General features: G+C 41.1%; 2 protein-coding genes across 3 annotated transcripts; both read right to left on the bottom strand.

The window, feature by feature from the left end:
• Positions 1-1,656: 1,656 nt before the first annotated feature.
• LOC114548648 (gap junction delta-3 protein-like) lies at positions 1,657-2,656 on the bottom strand. The gene has a single exon (XM_028568653.1). It carries the CDS (start codon positions 2,654-2,656, stop codon positions 1,775-1,777), a length of 882 nt encoding a protein of 293 aa, XP_028424454.1. The 3' UTR covers positions 1,657-1,774.
• A 1,580-nt stretch (positions 2,657-4,236) lies between these two features.
• top2a (DNA topoisomerase II alpha) lies at positions 4,237-18,731 on the bottom strand. Of its 2 annotated transcripts, none has more exons than XM_028568101.1 (35): positions 18,526-18,731; positions 17,265-17,411; positions 16,473-16,563; positions 16,302-16,365; positions 16,001-16,146; positions 15,474-15,571; positions 15,167-15,379; positions 14,513-14,686; positions 14,080-14,181; positions 13,840-13,977; positions 13,607-13,745; positions 13,351-13,508; positions 12,305-12,430; positions 12,078-12,188; positions 11,577-11,682; positions 11,334-11,443; positions 11,031-11,123; positions 10,825-10,939; positions 10,591-10,712; positions 10,080-10,228; positions 9,742-9,973; positions 9,495-9,629; positions 9,123-9,323; positions 8,773-8,968; positions 8,361-8,452; positions 8,115-8,261; positions 7,933-8,016; positions 7,454-7,663; positions 7,165-7,285; positions 6,098-6,274; positions 5,511-5,709; positions 5,367-5,422; positions 5,151-5,270; positions 4,709-4,938; positions 4,237-4,573 (listed from the first exon to the last, which is right to left on the bottom strand). In XM_028568101.1, the coding sequence occupies exons 1-35, from the start codon at positions 18,541-18,543 to the stop codon at positions 4,424-4,426; spliced, it is 4,770 nt and encodes a 1,589-aa protein (XP_028423902.1). In that variant the 5' UTR covers positions 18,544-18,731; the 3' UTR covers positions 4,237-4,423. The 2 variants fall into 2 exon arrangements, with proteins under 2 accessions (XP_028423902.1, XP_028423903.1); XM_028568102.1 differs by having other exon boundaries at positions 6,098-6,271.
• Positions 18,732-22,662: the final 3,931 nt, after the last annotated feature.

Raw genomic sequence — 22,662 nt, 5'->3', positions numbered from 1 at the left:
AATAAAGTTTAATTATTTAATAATAATTTAACTCTGCACAAACGGCCAAGTGAAACGAACAATAAGCAAAAAAAAATGTTTTGAGTAGAGTCGAACTTTAATATTCATGTTCTGCAGGTGAAGCGTATTAAAGTGGAGTTGTGATTAAAAACGTTAAATTAAAAATGGGATTATAAAATATGGAATTTGCTACATGCAGGATGGACAAAGCAATATGTAGCTTGATGTTCAATAGCCTGCACAACAATGAATAAAAAAAATATATATACCACTCAGTTTGTTTCTAAAATTCAGTTTGACAGATTAAAACTGTCTCAAACAAACGGAAACAGCGTTGGATACGAGTCATCTCCTATGTGACATGCTTTGCACTCAACTGGCCTATTTACAGTGCGCTTTCAAAAATACAGTAAGCATAACAATCTGTTACTGAAGTGCCAATAGAAAATTACATGTCAGTCGCCAAACATAATGAAATGGGTTAACATTTGTAATATTTGGTAAAAAGTGCAACATCAGGATGAAACATTGATCTCACAAAAGATAAGAAAGAACGATGCTTTATTGGTCAATCAACACAAATTCAAATTCAAACGAGGCAGTTGAAATATATTTCTTCCCAAATCCCTCTTGGATACCTCTCACATGCATTTCTCAGATGAGTCATGGCGCGGGGCCAGCCATAGTAGGTTACGGCGCCCGTGGAGCAGTTTGGGGGTTCAGTGCCTTGCTCAAGGCGAACTGGCACCTCTTTTGCTACCAGTCATATCAGACTCGAACCGGTGACCCTCCAGTTCCCAAGCCAAGTCCACATGGCCATGATCGTGTCAAAGATACATGTAGCAACATATTCACTGCTATTAATGCCTCAATATAGAATCTAACTTACTTCTCTGTCATAACGGTCAATGCAGCGGACCATACTTAAAGACATACTTCGACATTTTGGGATATACGCTTATTTGCTTTCTTGCTTAGAGTTAGAGGACAAGATTGATACTGCTCACATGTCTGTCTATGTACATTAAGTCTGAAGCTGCTGTTAGCAACCGTTTAGCTTAGCTCAGCACAAAGACTGGAAACAGGTAGTCCAGAAAGTTTCTGCTCCCGCCCAAGAATTATTCATGAAACCATAACATTGTTTTTAGATGTAGGTTGGACAAAGCCAGGCTAGCTGTTTCTCCCTTTTTCCAGTTTCTGTGCTAAGCTAGGCTAACTGGCTGCTGGCAATAGCTTACACTAACCGTATGAACAACAAGTCTTGAGCTTCTCTAACTCTAAATAAGAAAGAAAGCAAATATACGCTAAAACCAAGTTCAGAAATGTCTCTATTTTGTCTTCATTTATAGATTTTGACTTGGCTGTCCAAAACCACTAGAATAACAAACTATTTGTCCCGTTAAGAAGGGTGTGCCACAGCTATGTGCAATCAGTTCTCTTTTAAACAAAAGGACCAATCAGTGGTAAACAAGTGCATCAAGTGTAATCCAGAGTCGTTTTTCCTCCGGAACTGTTTATGGTCTGTAATGATTCACGAGAGCAAACAAGTCAACAATGCGTCCGCCTTATCAGGGCCATCGGTCTTGTCTTTGCTCGTTTCCTGATCGGATGACTGTCTCTCCAAGGCATTTCCTTGACAGTACCATCATGAAAACTCCTTTCCTCATTAACTGTGAACTGTGAATACTTTTTTAACATTATTGTATGCAGGAATTATCGTTATAACATTTAGATCAAAAATAAGTGATTGCAGCGTGTTTGAATCAAGGCCGTCTCACACCATGAATGTCCTTGTGCTTACATATTTGCCTCCCCTGTGCTTGTGGCCGATGCTGGAGACCTTCCTGCTGGCGCTGCTCCTCAGTGATCCTCCCTTCAGTGATCCTCCTTTCAGCCTCACGCTACTGGACATGCTCTCTGAAACCGTCTTCCCTTGAGGTTTCCCCACTGTCTCTGGCTCCTGTTGCTCCATGTTGTGGAGGTTCTGGCAGACGCAGGAAGGCTCCGGGGTGAAGGGCTTCTTGCTTGGGCAGAACCACTTCACGGAGCTGTAGAAAAGCTCTGCACAGCTGGAAATCGCCGATATCAACCCTACAACGAAGTAGAAGCAGAGGAAGACTGTTTTCTCTGCAGGGCGGGAGGTGAAGCAGTCCACTGTGTAGGGGCAAGGAAAGCGGTTACAGGGATACTGGGACTCCACCTTGAAGCCGTAGAGCAGCCACTGGCCCACTAGAAAGCCAATTTCGGCCAATATGCGGAAGGCCACATTGATAAGGTAAAGCCTCCTTAAATGGATCTCTTCTCTGTAGTCCTGGCGGCTAAATTTGCTGGAATTGGGGCGGCTGGCCCTCTTCTTGTGATGATGCATGACATACATGAGGAAAACCAGAGAAGGTGTAGCGATGAGGACGATGTGAAACACCCAGAATCTGTACTGGGAGATGGGGAAGGCCATGTCGTAGCACACCTGTTTGCAGCCCGGCTGGAGGGTGTTGCAGGCAAACTCCTCTTGCTCATCTTCAAACAGGTCACTGGCTACAGTTCCTAGGATCAGTATCCGAAAGACAAGCATGAGTAAGAGCCAGAAACGACCAAGCATCGGCGAGTGGGCCTGGAGGCTATCAAAGAGTCCACTGAGGAAGCCCCATTCACCCATGATTGCAGCGCTGCGTTGGGTATGGCCTCCTGAAAGTCTGGAGATATATCCGCCTGTGTCTCAGAGCAAACGTCTCTGGTTAAAAAAAGAAAGTAAAATGTATCTTATCTCAAATTCGTGACTCATTGTGAGACCAGTCCCAGGTCAAAAGGTTGGTCCAGGTTTTATGCGCCTACAGTGGTGATCGGGTTCGCGTTCCAAAGACCTGAAACCCAAAATAAAATGTGATTATACCACCTGCAATAACAGCAATATAAGTACATCACTCAACACTGGCCTACATTGAACCCCCCTTATCTCTCTTCTTCAGGTTTCATCTAACACATGATCTTAAAGAGATAACAGATGAAGCCCACAATGGGGTTGCCATTAATGTTGGTTACACTCCACACATTTTAACTTCACTTTGAGAGCACAACAGTTATAAATACAGCCTGGATCAGCTACAAGCTGCAAATTGTGGAAGTAAAGTGGCTGGTGGAGCCACTTGCAGGTCTGAAACGTTCCTCAGATAAAGCATTTAAGAACAAGCCATTGGCAGAAAGATGACACAGGTTCAGCCTATTTTAATTTCCCTAATGTAGAGATGTGCCAAACCTACCCTCTTTGATAATCCTTAAAAAGTCCTGTTTCGGCTCTTCTTGTTTGTGTTCTCCCACTCTGATAAATCAAATATGAACAGAGCTGTGTCCAAAGTGTTAAGCATACCAGTTTCTATTCCTCTCACTCTCTCCAAGTGGCATGGGATTGAGGTTTGCCAGGGTTTATAATTGAGAGGGCGGCAACAGTTTAGGAAATTCCTGCTACATCCCAATCTGCATCCATCAAGGCTTCCAAATAGAAGTGATGTTTACACAAGAAAGGCAAACTCTTGAGCTTTTCAAAGAGCTTCCTAAATGGCAGGAAGAACCCCATACCACCAGACAAAATAGAACACGCAAACTGTAATCAATTGTAAATGCAGCAGGCTTCATTCACTTCACCTGACAATTTTTTTTAGCTTTCAATTTCAAGATTAGTTTTTATGTAAGCAATAAAGTTGTTATGTGCTTCCTGGTGATGATGGGACTTTGGACTGGTTTATCAATGTTTTACTGAAGAAAAAGAAAAATCTTTCTCACTAAATGATCACAAACTCAACTTGTGTACAACCCAGTCTTCAAAAGCTTATTTATCTATACCCTTTTAATGTAGAAATAAAATATTACTTACCCTTTCAAAACTCCCAATGACCTGTTCTTAATGACATCACAGTATATCTTGCGCTCCTCATTTCAATACTGACAACCTGACTTTTACAGACCGATTTCACTCAACGTTAGCCTTAAATAAGTAAGGAATCCAAGCAATCAATACAAACAAGTTAACTTTATTTTTCTAAATATAAAAATGAACAGCCACTGAAATATTTACAAGACAAGACAAAACAAACAACTGGATTACAAAAGACATTTCAAGGATTACAAAAGACATTTCAAGTAAGTAAGACTAAAACTAAACCTGCACACAGGTATATTGCAGTCTAAGCATTGGGCATACATTTACATTAAGCTTCTTTTCTTTTTACTTCTGCTCTTTGATGAGAAACTTGTTTTTACTACCATGTTTTAAAGATGTTTGCAGAGGTTGCACGTCTATTTAAGTCACGAGCGTAAATGCAATCGGTCGATAAAAACGAAGCCAAATTAAATCACATGGTACGAACTATATGTATAAATGAGTAAGAACCGGCCTTTAATACAAAATTTAAAACTGACAGAGTACAATTTAAAAGCCTTCATCTGAGTCGGAGTCCAGGTTGTAGGTTACAGGTTTCCGGGCACGTGAGGGTTTGTCCCGCGCCGCCACGGCTGCGGGAGCCGCTGCCTCCTGGTCCGAAACCTGGAAGCTGTCGTCCTCTTCCCACTTCTTGGTTTTCTGCAATAACAGAAAACATTCAGCTATGAATATTGTTCAAAGTGACTTAAAATACCTAAATAAATAAATAAATATGGAGGGCTCTTTTAACCCCTCAAGACCTTTTTGAAATCAGAGTTCCGTGTAGAAACTGACCTTGTTGGCAGTTGTTTTGGACTTAAGCCGTGACATGAGGTTGTCTGAGCTGCTGTCCGAGTCGTCACTGGAGAGCGGTTTCCGTTTGAGAACGGGCTTCGTCTTTGTAACTGGAGCTCTGGCTTCTCCCTGCGAGTCACTGGAGTCAAATGAAGGGGCCTTCTTGGCAGCCGCGTTGGACGCAGGTTTGGATTTAGAAAGAGCATCCAGGATGGAGGGCTGCTTCACATCTACGACAAGTTAACAGGAAAAACAACTAACCGATGACGAGGGTGCATTTCATTTCTTTTTTTAATCATGCACTTTAAGTATCCAATCTACTGCTTAAACTTAATTTGTTATTGGTACCGTTTGATGAGAAATCAATGACAGCAATATTATAACTTCCAAACTTTAACCTGTTTCAACCACTGAGCTGGCCCTTTTAGGCTTGTCTAAATACCTGCAGCCTTCTTCTTGGGTGCAGCTGGTTTCTTAGCAGCAGCAGCTTTCTTGGGTGCAGCCTCCTTGGTTTTACGCTGAACTGGAGCCTTGGGTGCAGGCTCTTGATCATCCGACTGAGCTGCAAAGTACCACAAAGAGCAATTCACTAAACCTCAGACCCATGGCCCAACATTTCTAAAGCTCATCACACGGGTGGTCCCATGAAGATACTTACAGCTCGACTTGGTGTTAGCTTGCTTGACTGTCGATGTGCTCTTTGCCATTTTCTTCCTGCATAGGAGGGGCAAAATTTGATTTCAGGTAAACAACTTTTGATGTGAAAGAAAATACAACAAGTCGTTTGTCGTTTCGTGCTCACGTGGGTACTGGAGCTTTGGGAGGCGGGGCTGGAGAGTCCATGTCGCTGTCATCCGCAGGCTCTGGGGCAAAGGTGGTATCATCATCGTCATCATCATCACCACCACTGATAACCGCTTTCCGTTTTGGAGCTTCCTTCTTCCCCCAGTCATCAAACTCATTCTCACTGTCACTGTCGGACATACTGTACTTCACCGCCGCTTGAGAAATAAGCAACAGAACGGTTTGAGTTAGCAAAGCTGCCATGTGACTCAGGCTTGGTAGCAGTAAAGTCCTCCCATAATAGATGAATAACCAAACAGCTGTTGCAAAGATCAGTTTAGCGGGGAACTGAGATAGGAGAGCTAATTAGCTTCAGGAAATGCATCGTTATCGGTGTTTTGACATAAAAACCCAAACATTTGTAGAGTGATTAGATCTCGTCTCACTGTCTGGGTAATGGAGGATAGAATAGTGAGGTGCCAAGCTTTCGGTATGTATTTAAGCAAACAGAGGCTTTTCATAGGAGGACAATAGATGGGAAACATAATAGTTACACCTGTCTATCTATAAGCAATAATAGCGGTCAGGGTCATGCAGTAGATCTACCTTTAGTTTTGCGTTCGGCCGGCTTCCTGGGGACAACCACTTCCTCTGTCTCCATTTGATCGTCGGACAGATCGCCAGTCTCTTCACCAGACTCCTCATCCGACCACGGATTCTTCTTGGGCTTCTTGGCAACAGGCTTGAACTGAAGCGTGCTCTGCCTGCCAGTCTTTGATGCTGCTGCAGAGAAGTGTGTTTCTTAGTTATCTTTAATATAAATGCAATGCAGCTTCATTACAGTCGATACATTTAATATATATATATATAAAAAAAAAAAAAAAAAAAAAAAAGGTACATTGTTAAAATTTACTGTCACCAATTACTTATAATAGTCAAGGTTTTTGGTCATTTATGTTGCGAATGCTCCGATATTCCAGCCCCCTAAACTATCCACCGTGGGCTATGCCTAATTCACACATGTCCAGTCTGTTACATTTCTACAAACATCCAGCAGAAGTCTGTCAAGCAGTATGGCACGTCCCCTGAGTCAATTTGGAATAATAGTGGGGATGTGGAGTAATTGCTGCGGTAAAAATCAGAAATTTAAGGTAGTAGATATAATAAACATAAGGTATGCAGCCTTCTATCTTATCTCTGAAATGCATAGTAATTCATCTAGCAGGTGGACAGCTTGGCATCAAAAATCTAAATGTTTGCTTTTATTATGCACCGAGGTTGTGGTAGTGAAAATTATGTATTTTCTAAGGTTTACCAATACCATTTGGTTTGGATCCGGAGCTTCGGTAGTAATCAACAGCGAAATATTCTAAGCTTTGATGGGATTCTCTTATACTACAGTATTGTTGCTTGAATAGTTAAATAAAAAGACAATTTCCCAAAGGTTTGGTGTGTTTTATGCATGTTTTTAATCCTGACTGGTTTGGTTGAAAGCGGTCCCATCAATGCACAAGATAAACGAATATCCTTATCCCAAAAAATTGAGTTAGATATGATCTGCTTTTTTAACAGAAAGCCTTTAAGCCACAAGCTCAGTGAACACCTGTGAACCTCAGACTGTACTCAAAAATCAACTCAAGATTGGTCAATGTAACATTTTCAGCCAGTCTCACCTTTTTCCTTTGCCTGGGTTTTAGTTGCCTTCCCCAGTCGTGCAACCAAGCCAACCTCCTCACTCGGCTCTGTGTTCTCTGCATCTTCTCCAAACTCCATCTTTATCACTACATCATTACTCTACAATTACAGAAATGAGATGAAACTAAATGTTACTTTCATTTGAAGTCTGTGCTGTACCAAACAAATATTCTCACAGTTGGGATAACTGACTACAAACCCAATAAACTACAAATAACTTCAAGGCAGACTAAGAAAACTGATTTTTTTTTTGGAGAAAAGACATACCTTAGGTTTTCTGCCCCTCTTGCCTTCTCCTTTCTTAAGATCAGCCTTCTTGTTAGCCTCAGCTTTCATGGCACTGGTAATGCGTGGGACAACGCGGCGTCCCTGCGGCGTGGGCAGAGTCTCCTGCTTCACCTTCATCGTTTTGCCTTTGCCAGCCCCCTTTTTAGCAACAGGCATGGCCTCATCCTGCTTTTCTTTTGCCTCAATAATCTGAGCACAAGAGGAAACAAGATCAGTAGATTATTCAGGAGGGGAAAGTTCAGCAGTGAAAACTGAATAGAACCAGAGGTTTGAATCAGTGCTCAACATGCTCATACAGGATAGGCAATATGACTGTCAATTAGCAAATTATATTATACGATCTATCTTAAACTGTGGACATACTGTAATTGACCATATGTGACTTGAGGAGGCGTGCTTGGATGTATAGAAATCCAAGCTCAAAGTATAGAATGTGTAGACCGATAAAGAGCCAATACCTCCAGTTCCTCGCAGAAAGCAGCGAGGTCTTCCTTCCACAGGTCTGCTGGAGCTTTCTTCTTCAGGGTGTTCAGCTCTGTCAACTATAAAAACAGCACTTGGGGTCAGGATAATAGCCCTAAACCAATGTGAATTTTAAATTTGAGCCATCAATATGATTGCAGCATAGCTGACATCGCACCTTAGCATCCCTCTGTTTGCACAGCTCATCTTTCTTCTCTTTGGTCAAGAACCACATGGGCATGCTCAGCAGGTAGTTGTAGTCAGGCCCGCTGGTATCCTCCTTCTCCGTTCCCTCCTCCTCTTCCTCGGTAATCTCCTCCTCATTCTAAAGAGCATGAAGACAAACGTTATTTGCTCAGGTGGAGGCCGATTATCTAGCACTCCTGATTAACGTGGCTGAAAGCCATGTGACTCCGTGTCCCACCTTCTCCTGAGCCTCTTTCCAAGCCTTGACTGGGTCAGAGTCGTAGCCCATCTCCTGCAGCATGCGAATCAGTTCCTTCTTTGGCTTGTTCTCTACAAGTAGATGAACCGTATAAATAATTTTGATCAGGGGAAATTCAAACACATTCTAGGTCTGCACAACTATGGCTAAAATGATAAATTGCGATTGCCATAAAAACAACAATGTCAGAACCTGTTCCTAATGGAAAATTTAAATAGCTTTTCCTTAACATTTCATGGCTGAATCTTGCACTATATAATTATTCACCATTATTGGACAGTAATGTAAATATACAAACCATGTATCTTTCTTGTTTGTATGTCTTTCAAGTTAAATTGCAGCAGTGTATGCTAAAAAAAAAAAAAAAAAAAAAAAAAAAGAAGCTACTAACCAATGACCAAGGTGCCCTGGATTTTCTCCAGGATGAAGCGGGCCTGGTTGGTGAGTTTAGCACCCTCTGCTCCCAGCATGCCAACCAACCAATCCTTTCTCAGCACATAGTACTTCATCCTCAACTCAAAGAAGTCCTTGAGAATATCCTGCACGGAGTCATACTTCTTCAGGCTGCCCACATGGTCAAACAGAACCTAACAAAAAAGGGAACGGGTTAAACTTTTCGTTAATGCTTGAGATTTTACATTTAAAATTAAATAATTAAATAAATAGGTAAGTACAAGAAGACTTGATCCACCCTGAGTCGCCAAAACATAAGATAGGTGTATACTGCATGGCAGCAGTTACCATAGAATTGCAGGTGAGGGTGTTCTGAAGTTTGAAGACTTTGTGGAGGCCAGCCGCCTCGGCCTCACTCAGCTTCTCTGGTGTCATCTTGACCACAAAGCGCACGGTGGTGTCCGTGTGGTATTCCTTGTAGTCTGTGATCAGAGGAGGAACCTTCTCGGTGCCATTCATCATTGGCTCCAGCACGTTCTCCTTGTAGGCCTAGACCACAGAGAAGAACATGAAATAACATGTAGAGGTAATTAAAATGGTCGCAGAAGTACTTTTAAAAAAGTAATTTAATTTGGGTCCATGCTGAAAACGACATCAACGTACATGATGGAACATCCTGAACACATCCCTAATAGGAGGGACAAAGCTTTAGTGACTAACCTGTGTCCAGGTTTTGACAGGCAATTCAGAGATCTCAATGGTGGTGGAATCAATGATGGCCACTTCTCCACTGTTGACGTACTGGTTGTCCATCACCTTCTCAATTGTGCCTTTGAAACCTTTGTAGCTTGGAAGCTTTGGGAGAAGAAAGAAGAAAAAAATAAAAAATGGCACTCTCATTATCTGATTTGTACAGCAGAAGACAAGAAATCATTCTCAGAAAGCATCAGCCATTTCCTGTCCTCACCATGGGCAGAGGCTCATCGCCATTGAGCATACGGTGGATGTTGCTGATGATCTCTCTTAAGTCGAAGTTGGGGATCTTGCTGGACCAGCCTGTGCCAATACCTTCGGAGCCGTTCACCAGCACAGTGGGGAGGATGGGCATGTACCACTCCGGCTCAACACGCTGGTTGTCGTCATAGTTGTACTTGAGCAGGTTGGCATCCACAGCTGGGAAAACAAGGCGGGCCAGAGAGCTGAAGGGACAGAAAGTTGGGTTAAATCATGAAATTAACTTTCACATTCTCAAATGTGTGCAGGAAGCCTGTAGCTTCAGATCATTTGTGTAAGGAGGCTGCCGACCTGAGCATGGTGAAGATGTATCGAGGGCTGGCAGAGTCCTTGCCACCATTCAACCTGGTTCCAAACTGACCCAGTGGCTGCAACAGGTTCAAGTTGTTGCTTCCCACAAAGTTCTGGGCCAAACCAACAATGGTCATCATCAAAGAGACCTGAAAAATTAACAGTTTAAGAGATTTAATCTTACTATCATCACAAATGCTAAATAGAAGTATAATATTAATTTGCTATGAGAGGTTGTTTTGTTCGCTTATTGTACTTCAAACTAATAACATTCAATTAACTCAAAACTTTATTAATCTGGTCAGGTGTTGCAGAAGACAGGATGACAGTATCATTTTCAAATCAATGTAAGAGTTGAAGGCAAGCATATGAAAGCTACAATTGGCAGTAGCCAGATATCAAAGCAACAGGCTACTTAAGACACCGAAGGCTTCTCAGAAAGTTTACAAAAAAAAAGATCTACATTGTAAACCAACGCAGAAAATCCACTCAAAGTGTAACGTCATCCCACCTCTCCGTGGTGGTAGGCTGACATCTCAGCCACCGAGCCAGCCAACTGGGCCACCTTCACCTCTCGCTTGTCGTTCCTCTTGAAGCAACAGAACAGCACCTTCCTCTGGCCTGGTTTCAGACCTGACATACACACAAATGCAGACACACACCAAATCACTCTCATAACAAGTAACATAAGTGTTTCTTAAGGAGTTACAAATGTGCTCTTGGTGATCATAATCATTTCTCGCACCATCCACTAGGCAGGGGATTGATCTCTCATTGTCAGAGTTGGAGAAAAGTACCAGCTCCTTGTTGACAAAGTCGTTATACGAGAGGGACTTGGTGGCCTGACCGTACAGGTAATCCTGCGAAGAGACGGCAAAAGATAAAGTAAAACTAAACATAAAACAATAATAAAGCACGTAAAGTTCACCAACTGTTGGGACTGTTGGTTACCTCAGGCAGGTTGTGAGCCCTGCGCTGGCGCCTGTTGACCATGAAGTTGGTCAGCCACTCTTTCCGCTCTTCCACTTTCTTCTTGCTAAAGGCCTGGGCATAAAAAGAAAAGAATCAGACATTAACACTTTGACTGCTAATTATATCCTAGCCAGGAAGTTTGAGATAACTTATAGTGCATGCTGCGATGGGTTTACAGATGCACTACGGGGTCTCTCAATTACATTTCACGTGATCCTCCCCAGTGCGTACTATACATTTAAATTGGCTGTTAAATGAGCCAAGCAGACGGTAACATCTTACAAGGGTGATAGCTTCATCGTCTTCAGGTCCAGAGTACTTGAATGGGATACGGTGTCTCTGCATATCAGAGAAGTACTCCTTGGCTTCCTGCGATGTGCTGGTTCCCAAACCTGGATGGACAAAGGTCACAACATTTTAGAGAGAGCTATTATAGTGGCACAAGACTATCCATGACATTGGCCAGGTATGAAGGGTTGCTTACTTGTATGTTCTTTACTACCATACACGGGTTTTGTAACAAACCTTTGTAGTATTTTATTTTCCAAGATTTGATGTTGGACTGGCTGTCCTTCCATTCGTTGAATTCAGGGATACTGTAGAAAGACAGCGCTGTTTTCTTGTGAGATGCCTAAAGAGAGGGAAATAACAGCAATCTGCAATCACTTCTCATCTTCTCACCTAGTAATTTAACAGGCTTACATGGTTGGCAACAAAATGGTAAAATAAAGATAGGATATGACCACCATCAAAACAAGTACTCATGAAAAGTGATGTTTTTATTAATGGTAGAACTGTAAAAGCAAGTGTTCTGTGGTTTTCACACCAGATGGCAGTGTGGTTGCAAATTCAGGGAGACTATTCAAAGTTTGGACCTCTACCAGGGCTAGACATCACCTTTGTTTCAGATAACATGCTATATCCACAATTTCACTAGTTTCCTAAAATAATCAAATAAAATAACTTGACAACAACAGCCCAAACATCCAGTGGTTTCAGTGTGAGACTTTTAGGGAGATTATGTACCTTGATGATGGGGGTGATGAACTCTTCCAGGAAGTTGTGGCGCAGCAACGATGGCCAGTTATGGTGGATGAAGTTGATTAGAAGGCCCTTAATGTGGGAGCCATCTTGATCCTGTCACAATCACAGGAATACAGTAGAGTCTAGTCAAATGTAATCGGTAAAGCTAAAGATTAATACCACTAGAATAGATGTCTGAGATGATAATCAAATGAAAACCCCTGGCACACCTGATCTGTCATGATCATGATCTTGCCGTAACGCAGGGTCTTGAGGGATTCTGGGTCGCTGTAGTTCTTCTTGTACTGAAGGCCAACAATCTTAATGATGCTGTTGATTTCAGCGTTCTCCATGATCTGTTGAGGAAGATTGAACAATTTTTACTCTCAGCTGTTTGCTGCACTACATCACAGACAGAGGATGCCCAATATGGTTTTCTCTGATTGAACCTGTTATGAACCTATTGTTATGCATTCTAAAAGGGCTTTTCACACAGGGAGCGACACTTCGCCTGCATAGTCGCGTGGATCCGCTGGGTCTACTACGCTCCTTACGTGAAGGACAACGCTCCACAATTAAACGCCAGGAATGTGTGGTAACCTTGGGGATTCTGTGCACCACTGTATCACTGCCATACAACGGAATGAGTTTAGCCGACTGTGGTATCATATATGCCCAATTACAGATTGATTTATAACAAACAGTGGCAATACTAGTCTTTCCTTACCACGGACTGTTATTGTTGATAGCTTAAGTTAGTTAAATTAGCATGGTCATAATTGCGGACGATAAATCCAGTCTTGTGCCAATGCTCCGACAATCAAAAGCCCCGATGTCTATGTCCTGATAACGGTTTATAAAACAGTTTTATATTTGAGTGAACTCACAAACGAATCTGTCACTTGTTCATTGCTTTGCGCGGTGCGTCGCTCGCGTAGGAAAAAGTTCAACACAATTCAACTCTTGTGGCGGGCGGACGTGTGTGTGTGACGAGCACGAACGCGACAGTTTCACGGGATAGCGCCTGCTTGTCGCGTCGCCTGTCAAACTGCCCGCATCTCCCTACCTGCCCGCTCGCCTCTCATTGAAAATGTATTACAAAGCGCAACAATCCCCTCCCCCTCACCCCCCTGTGCGAAAAGCCCTTAAGGCATATTTTTAATGTATCTGTGTCCATCCAAGGTAAAGATAACACTGATCTATCTATATGACATATACATCTGCAAAACCATGCAGCTGCCATATAATGACGGAGGGAAAGTGCTGTTGGTCTAACCTGTTTGAGTGAGGCCTCCCGGACGTTGAGCATTTTTCCTCTGAGAGGGAATACGCCATAGCGGTCCCTGCCGACCACTCCCAGCCCAGACACAGCAAGCGTCTTGGCCGAGTCTCCCTCAGTAAGGATCAGTGTGCAGCCGCTGGAGTTCTTCCCACCTGCCAGAGAACAACGTTACTGCAGGATGATGGCAGCTCATTTGCTTCCTCATGGGGATGGACTGTACAAAAGAGAAAAATGGCGTGGTATACAATACCTGCGTCGTTGGCATCGTCCAGTTTAGGCACCCCTTTGATTTTTGTGTGTTTAACACTTGAGCATTTCTTGTTGAGCTGGGTTTGAGCCTTGAACTTCACCCAGTTCATGATACTTTCCACAATCCCACAGGATGTGGCCTATGGAGAACAGAAAATAAAGACAAATTTGCGAGGTCGGAATGACTACACTTCTCTGGGTGAGCATGCAATGCCAGTGGTTCTTCATTGGCACCTCTTTAATGAACTTGGCGCTGAGAGGACAAGTGGACCCAAAGCTCTTCTGCTGCAGTGTCATGTTCTCTTTGGTCTGAGAGTCAAAGGTGGGGTTCTCAACCAGGCAATTGACAAACAGCCACAGGTGGTTCTTCACCTGGATGGAGCAGGAGTGGAGCATACTCAGTTATGCATTCTGCTACCAAGGAATATTTAGAATATTATACTTTGATCTGAGTTCACAGTACGATGACTGTACCTGGAAAGGCTTGACGGCCACCCCAGCTTTATTCTTCTTCTTCACCACTTCAATGAGCTTGGCAACCACCTGGTCAGCCACATAGTCGACATGCCTCCCTCCCTGAGGTCCAGAGGACAAACACAAGATCCCATTTACAGAATAAAAGGACATAAGTCTTCATCATAGTGACACAAAGTGGCTGGGAGAGCAGCCAAACATATACTCAGCTGCCAAAAACCCTGGTCTACTAGTTCAGTCAGCCTTAAAATGCTCAATAGCTGCACTCTGATGTAACAGGGCTGATGAATTAAGATAAAATTGGCGCTCAGTATTCCAATAGACTACTTAAGACATGTAATTACTGGTGTGGCATTGAGGTCATAACCCAACCACGCTGTTAAATATACAATAAAATGCACTACAAAAGTAATCTAATACAATGTGACGTTACCTTGGTCGTGGCAATACTGTTGACAAAGCTGACTTGCTGGAAACCTTTCTCACTCATGGTGAGGCAGACCTCCCAGCGCTGGTTGACGACCTCGTGGACCACGCTGAGGGCACCGCCAAGCTCGTCCACCTTGTCCTTCAAATACATGTCCACATAGCTACGGAAACCTGTAAGCTGGAGTACAAGAGTGGCCTTAGTCTTGATCACAAGATTACCCCTACAGGCTTATGCAATGATCAGTAAAATCATAAACATTTAAAACTCAATAGGCAATTCAAATGGTTGAAAATGAGTGGTATGGTTATTCCCGTTTGTACCATTAAAAACCCTAACTCATGCATCAAAGCTAGTAAAAGTTTAAGATGAGAAATGCCCTAATATGTAGTAGTCTAAATTCCAAGAAAAGAAATGGTTACATTTTCTCAGCTGGAGATAAGCTGGAAACTTAAAAATCTGCTTCAAAATTTAGAATTAAGTTTGTGACAAATGACAATGTTTATAAAAGGTAATTTTCAATCTAATTATTGATATTTGAAAAGGACAAATAAAAGCCATTTCTAATTTAGTAAAAGATAGCCGATACGTAGGTGGTTGACACAAAGCAACAGGAAAAAAAAGTGTGAGACAGAAAAGTGAAACAGCATGGTAACTTACTGGCAGCTTCTTGCCATTGAAGAACACACGAACACCCTTGGAGGATCCGGCGATGTCGTAGGCCCTCCTGGTCATCAGAGCCACTGTGTCTTTGTCCAAGATGCTCATTTTAAACTTGGCAAGATCTGGCCTGAAGGTGATGCAAGTGTATTCCTCTCCATCAAAGGGTTTGAGGTTATAATCCCCTGCCCTGCCCATGTTGTCGTACCAAGTCTGTAAAAAGCATGGACATATTGTGAAATTACATTTTCCCTTTACAAGTTACAATGATTACAAAAGAGCAAATGTTCCTCAGCCTCTTTCCTACCTGCTTAAAGATCTTCTTTGACTCTTTACAGGCAGTCTCTACAGTGAACTTTTTGCTAAAGATGTTGCAAAGCTTAGCCCCATATCCATTGCGTCCACCTAAAGAACAAGTTTTGGTATGAAGATGTGGGTTAGGATACTAGCAAATTAACATTCTACTGATTAAACACACCAAAAAACAGCTTTAAAAATTACGACCACCTGGGTCTTATGCTCATAGTTTGCCAATCCACAGTCCTGATAACATATCTGCTTCCAAATAGTTTAAAATAACCATGGGTTTTGTTCAAATCTGTGATCATGGCTGATCGTTTAATTGCACACAAGGCTAACCCTGTTAAACTCCATTGTAAAGTTGCATCTAACATTGTCATGCTAAAATTTCTGCAATTTCATTGGTAAGAAAAATGTTATAAACAAAAAAGCCAAGATGGCCTAAACTAAAAACAAATCAATAAAACCCAGGTTGTTAAAACATAGCATTCACATATAAATAAATACACTATAAAATTTCACATTCAGTCTTACCAGTGACTTTCTTCTCATCATCGTCATAGTTACTGGAGGTGAGGAGCTGTCCGAAGATGAGAGCGGGCACATAGACCTTCTCCACCTTGTGCTCCACCACAGGAATACCCTTACCATTATTCCACACACTGATGGTGTTGTTTTCACTAAAAATAAAAAATATGACATTTCTTAATGTGCTTCTGTGCTACCAAAGAAAGCAGTTAAGCTGAGCTGGGGCTATTCTACAGCTTACAAGCAAAATGACACTGAGGTAGGATTATACAATATTTTATTATATACACTAATATATATTACTCACACATCAATGTTGATCTTGATGCAGGACATGCCGTTATCCCTCTGCTTATTGTCAGCTGCATTTACTGTAGAAAGAATTAAAAAAGATGATTGCTTCAGTATAGTAGGCCAGCCCAACATTTTGTCCATTTAGAATGTACACCATCTAGAATAATGCGAGCTATTTACTCACCAAGGATCTCATCAAAAATCTTGTAAAGCCCAGGCACAAACGTCACATCACGGCAGTTCAGTCCAACATCCTCATCATACACCCACATTTGCTAAGGAAAGAAGTCAACTGGTGACTACAAAGATCGCGCATAAATTTGCAGTGAAAGCAAAATTCTTCAGGAAATATCTAAAATAGTCCACCCTCAAATCAGCTCCAGGGAGATTTACCCAATGTCTTAAAGGTCTACTGGACCCGAGTGTAATAATTGTAGGTGCTATGAAACTTAACTGTGTCCTCCTCCTAACTGGGCCTGCTGTGTGTGTATGTGTGTGTATATGTGTGTGTGTGTGTGTGTAAAATTGTTACATTTCAAGCACTTTCACCTGTTCCGATTAAGTTCTAAGAAATAAACAATGATCAAAATTCTGGTTTCTATTTCTTCTTCTTTTTTTTTTAAATAGAATTTCCTTGTTTTCTCACAAAAAACAAACATGATCATAAATGTGATCTCACAGGGGTAAATGGCAAATATAAACCATAAACTATGTATCATTGGTAATTGAGCTAAAGTAAACATCTGTTAAGTATTTTTACATAAATTGTTATGGCTGTATTGATTTAAAAGCCTAATAATGTGGTGGGTCCACAGGACCCGGGAACATTGGCTGTGTAACAAAAAAAAATGAACACACAAGGGTTAAGGGGTCCTTGGCTTAAAAAACGTTGAAGACCCCCGTCTTAAATCAATAAAAAAGGTGTATAAGAGAAGCTATCAATTTCAAAGACAGTCATTTCTGTGTAACCTCTTACTTGGGTGGCAGGCTCTACAGAGCCAATGTAGGAGTCAGGTCGGAGCAAAATGTGCTCTAACTGCGTCTTCTTCTGATAGATCCTCTCCACTGACAGCCGCTTCGGATCTTTCTTCGTCTTTTCCACCGGCTTGTTTTCAAAGAAGGTCTGAAGCGAATGACACATGGTTATCTTCTATAATAAAGATGAATTTATCTTTTTATTTATTTTCATTTTATCTTGCATAATGGAGCAGGGGTTCTATTTGTGTTACAAGTAACCTCCATACAATGACATCGCAACGAAACCTGCTCAAACACCTCTACATTGTTGTAATTACTTGAATCTTGACTTTTAATTTAGACAAAACCTCAGACAATTTGGTTAACACAAAAACGCATGTCTACTGGAAAAAAAGAAAAAGTAAAAATCAGTGATGTTTACAAAACATCTCATTGAAGTTGTTGAGATCGGATTACAACGTGCTGCTTAAGGACACTTTAAACGAGCGGATGTTTAAACCGGAGTTTACTGGATGCTGCCATTTTTCTTTTTTCAAAAATGCCTCTCCAATGTGAGGTCACATTACCACCAGTTTTGAAATGTAAACAGTACTGCTCACCAAAGAAGTTATGCTTGTGTCTAACGTTACTTGCACACTTATTTTTAATTTTTTTTAGTTTCGATAAATATAATTAAAAATGACATTTGAGTGCAGTTCCCCCTTGTCTTTCGGACCGATTAGCGTTGACTACAACATAAGCTTAGCTAGCTAACTGTTAAATTCAAGTTAACATTAATCCTAAATGAATAACATTAGTATTGCGTGTGCAAGGCATACTGTGAGACAAGTAACGTTAACGTTATTGCTTAAATGGCATAGGAAGAGACGCAACGTAACGTTATCGTCAACATTCACGTTAGCTAATTAACGTTAACGGTAGCCAGATGGTTAACGTTGCCGTTATGGGTCACATCGTGGCTTCTAAACATGTATTAGCCTAACTTAGGCTAACGTTACATCACATTTTATGTCGTGCAATGTGTCTGGGAGGGGGGGTTATTGGGGAACATCAAACATTGTTCTTTTCTAGACCAGTGTGTTAAACAACTAGGTCAAAGCGTACTAAACAATGTTACCTAGCTAACTTTAACCGTTGCTAAGAAGTTTCACTGCAGCTAACAGTTAGCTACGTTGACTACCTGATGGCTAGCTAGTTTTATAGTAACGTTAAGTTAGCTAACGTTAGCAGTAGCTAAATATCGAAGTTAATAAAGTTACCTTCAGTGGTTGAGCCATTTTTCTTATATTTACTGGTAAACCCTTGGTCTCGCAATAACTTTTGACTCCGTTTATAACTAACGTTAACTAATCAACTCCCACCTAAGTCCTAAAACTAACTTCTGTCTAGCTGCACTAAAAACGTATCGTCGCTGAATGAATCAAACACAGTTTGAAAATTCGAACCATGGATGATATATCCCGCCAGCTACATTGACCAATCAAACGAATGGCCTTCTGACGTTTCCCTCCAATGAGAAACGCAACCCCCCTTTTTTCAAATAAATAACCAATCACCGACGGCTAAAGAGGCATGAGTCCGCCCACGTTGTGTCTCATGACCAATCGGCTTCCCAAGATAGAAAAAAAATAGAATAGAATCGTGATTGAAAATACATTTGGGGAATATGTGTAGCCATATCTCTATGGCTCTTTGTGTAGCTATAATTACACATATAATGACACATTGTTATCTTTAACCGGGAAAAGAGGTGAAAACTGAGTATTGTTATCATTGTTATATTGTTCATCATAAAAAAATCTGTCCATTTAATTCGGCTTTGGCAATAACTGGCCAATGTGGAAATAAACATTACATTTTATGAACCTGTGATTAATGATTAAGCATAATTGAATGATTGATCAATCATAGAGGTCCTACGTATTTTGGCTTACCACCCACTATAGCCTACATCCAATGATTAAACAACAAAAAATACACCAACACTGACAAATGTGAGCTGAAAACAATATTGCTGGTCTACCAATAGGAAACAACAAAAAATAATCAAGATGTACATTGTTGGGCCTACACACACATGTCTATTTACATGCACAGCTTATAGTACCTATTTTATTTTTAGAGTGGTCACTGGGTATATGAGCAGTTTTTTTCTAGGGGGGTGTAAAAGGACTGCATTTTTCACACAGTTCACTGGATATTGATGGCAACACCATTGAACCTGAAAGTCAGCACTATAGCTTTTTGCACATTGTTTGATTTGCTTGCACTGCATGTACTGTACATACACAGTGTGTAGCCACATATCCCAAACATCTAAATTCAGTGGAAAAACAGATATTTTTGTCAGAGGTTTTAATTGAGTATATTATCTAATACATAAATCATTAAAGAGCTTCTCAAGCTTTTGACCATATTCTTGGTGAAACATATTCAGGTTACTCCTCATCAAACTATTGACTTAAATGTGATTCTAATAATCAGGTCAATTGTATTCTGTCCCATAATAAAAATGTCTAAATTAATTGGTTATCAACGGGCTGTCTTTATTGATGGCATATCACACAAGCTACAGTATGGCACCTTTAAAGCTTTACTATATTCTTTAAAGCCTAAAATGCTTGCTGTATAATCCTGGAGGATTTATAGAGATCAGAGAAACTGTGATTTTCACAGCTCCATAATGGCAATCAGGATTCACGGAGCTAAGAGAAGCTGCAATATTCAACATCTATGCACATCCCATCGTATTCACATCTCGTCTTGAAGCTATATACCTGCATCACATAATTTAACACCTCTCTGAAAAGTCTAGTTTTCATCAGCACCAGAGGTACAGCCAAAGTACAGCAGGTGACAGCTGCTTCTCACACACAAACAAGAGTGCCGTTTAGTCCTGCAGGTGTAAATCTTTTATACACGTACAAAAACAAGGAAATGTAGTCCCCAAAATGCATCCCTTTTGATTCATCGGAAAGTTCAAGATGTACGTACAAACGTATTCATACCAGTTAAGTCAGAAATAAAGAGATCTGTCATAGAAATACTGACTGACTGGGTCGCCCTGGATGGTTCAGACAATCACCACAACAAGCTCACCCCTGCTGAAGCACACACATTGCTCAGTATTGCTTAACAATACCATTGTTCATGTGTACCTTTTGGTCACTTGGGCTACAAACCGTTACTGTCTTTTTAGATGTACAAATGTACAAAAATTGACTTGCAAAAAGTGTTTTCTGTCATTGCATCATTCCCGTTCACCTAAAGTGTTCTGTTTCGATTTTTCTTCATTTGTCAATATTCACTCCCCGCATGACTCTCTCTCTCTCTCTCTCTCTCTCTCTCTCACTCTCTCTCCCTCATTCAATCCAATCTCTCTGTCACACGCGCACACACTGTACATGATAGCTGCCTAAGAGCTATTTAGTAATTTAACAAGCTTATCTCCCCAGAAGTGTGCTGTTGCAGTTTCACGATAGCCCTCAACTGATGTGTTTCACAGCTAGTATCATCATGCAGAGCTTTCCGTTGTGTTAGCTGATGTAAAGTGATACAGAAGTGCAGGATTTAAGAAAGCATTACAGAGAAAAGACAGGATTTTATATATTTCTGGTCTGGATGTTGCTATCAGTGAATGGAAATGCAGTACCCTGATTTACCTAACAGTTCGATCATACTTATCTGTCTTCCTCTGCTAAGTTGCCCACTCATCTGACCTTGGCATGATGATATTAATAGGGCTGAAGAGCTGTAGTCCAGCGGATGTAGTGGAGTGTATGTACACAAATACACCCACAGCTGCACACATGAATGGAGGTGCAAACACACATTGCAAGTTGATCTTGCACTCGGTATGTTATGATTGATCTCCTTTAAAAAAATAAAGAAAGTGCCAACGGCCCTCATCCTTATTTCCCAAATGTGCAACACAAGGGATTGCACAGGCACCTTCAAAATAGAATGGTTTTGTATTCTTCTGTACCTCAAAAACAGACGATTTAGGGTCAAAATGTTCTTTTGGAACAAGAGCAGTGTTGAGTCGTTGGAAGACTAGTGCAGTGCCCGTTGAAAATGTGCCTGTTTGGAACGGACGATTGCTTGGCCTGTGGTATTGCTGCTTGTAGAATCCATAAAAACCAAATTGTAGCCTACCCCAAAATTACTTACAGAAGGACCCCAAACCACTTCAAATGCAACTCCCCTGTATACCCTACTACTAACTTACTGATTTACCTGATAGAGAACGATTCAGAATGTAATCACAAAATATCACAATGAAAATGTGGAGTAATCATTAGCGTCATGGACTCATGGCAGTGCGCTACCTAACTGGCCCGTTATGAGAGCTAATCAGTACATATCTGCGTTAATCACCACCAGAACTGGACTGTTTGTGTGTATGTGTGTGTGTGTGTGTGCACAGAGAGAGAGAGAGAGAGAGAGAGAGAGAGAGAGAGAGAGAGAGAGAGAGAGAGACGGTGTTGTCTCATGTAGTATGAGCGACTCATGATTTAATTTAAAGAGTTGGGTGAAAGATCAGAGTGAGTCACAATTCAAACAGATTTAGTGCTCAGTCAGTGTGCATGCAGTGTGAGAGGGGGAGTGGCCAACGGCTAGAGCGGCAAAAACCAATGTGTGCTTCTTTTACCAATATATATTTAACATCTTAAGCAACGCATTGCACTTACTTGTGCCCGTAGCACCTGTCAAGTTTGAAATACATCGGACTAACGGTTCGAGAGATATGCGCATAACACACACACACACACACACTGACAGACAGACGTTCCTGCAATTTATAGATAGATGTTACCATCAAATAACATTCCATCACCTCATGAAAACTGTAATCAGAAGCATAATCTAAAAGGAACAAAACAATGGCAACAAATCAAATGAGATATAACGTTAATGTTAATTTGTGAGTTTTAGAGGTGCTGTTACCATTGGACAAACTGGGCTAGCTGTTTCCACCTGCTTTCAGTCTGTATGCTAAGCTAAATGTATCCTGCCTATAGCTTTATATTGAAAGGGTTTAAGAGATGTGAGTGGTAGCAATATTTTTTAACTCTCGGCAAGAGAGCAAAAAAGCATATTTGCCTTCTATTGGCTTTTGATAAGTTTTTTTCTAAAAGTAGTTTTTAATGTATCTATCTTCAGAGTGCATCATTGTAAGGTAATTTAAGATAATACATATATATATATATATATATATATATATATATATATATATATATATATATATATATATTGTTTGCAACTATGCCATTACTATTCTAACCTTGTAGCACACTCACACACAGACTTTATCTTATCTAGTACTAGTGGGCAGTCTGAAACCGGGAATGGTAAGTACTTGGCATCCAAAAATAGTCGCCCATCTGAAGCTGCTG

The sequence above is a fragment of the Perca flavescens genome, chromosome 21, assembly GCF_004354835.1.
Source record: "Perca flavescens isolate YP-PL-M2 chromosome 21, PFLA_1.0, whole genome shotgun sequence".
NCBI lineage: Eukaryota > Metazoa > Chordata > Actinopteri > Perciformes > Percidae > Perca > Perca flavescens.
This window is presented reverse-complemented; position numbering and strand designations above follow the sequence as displayed.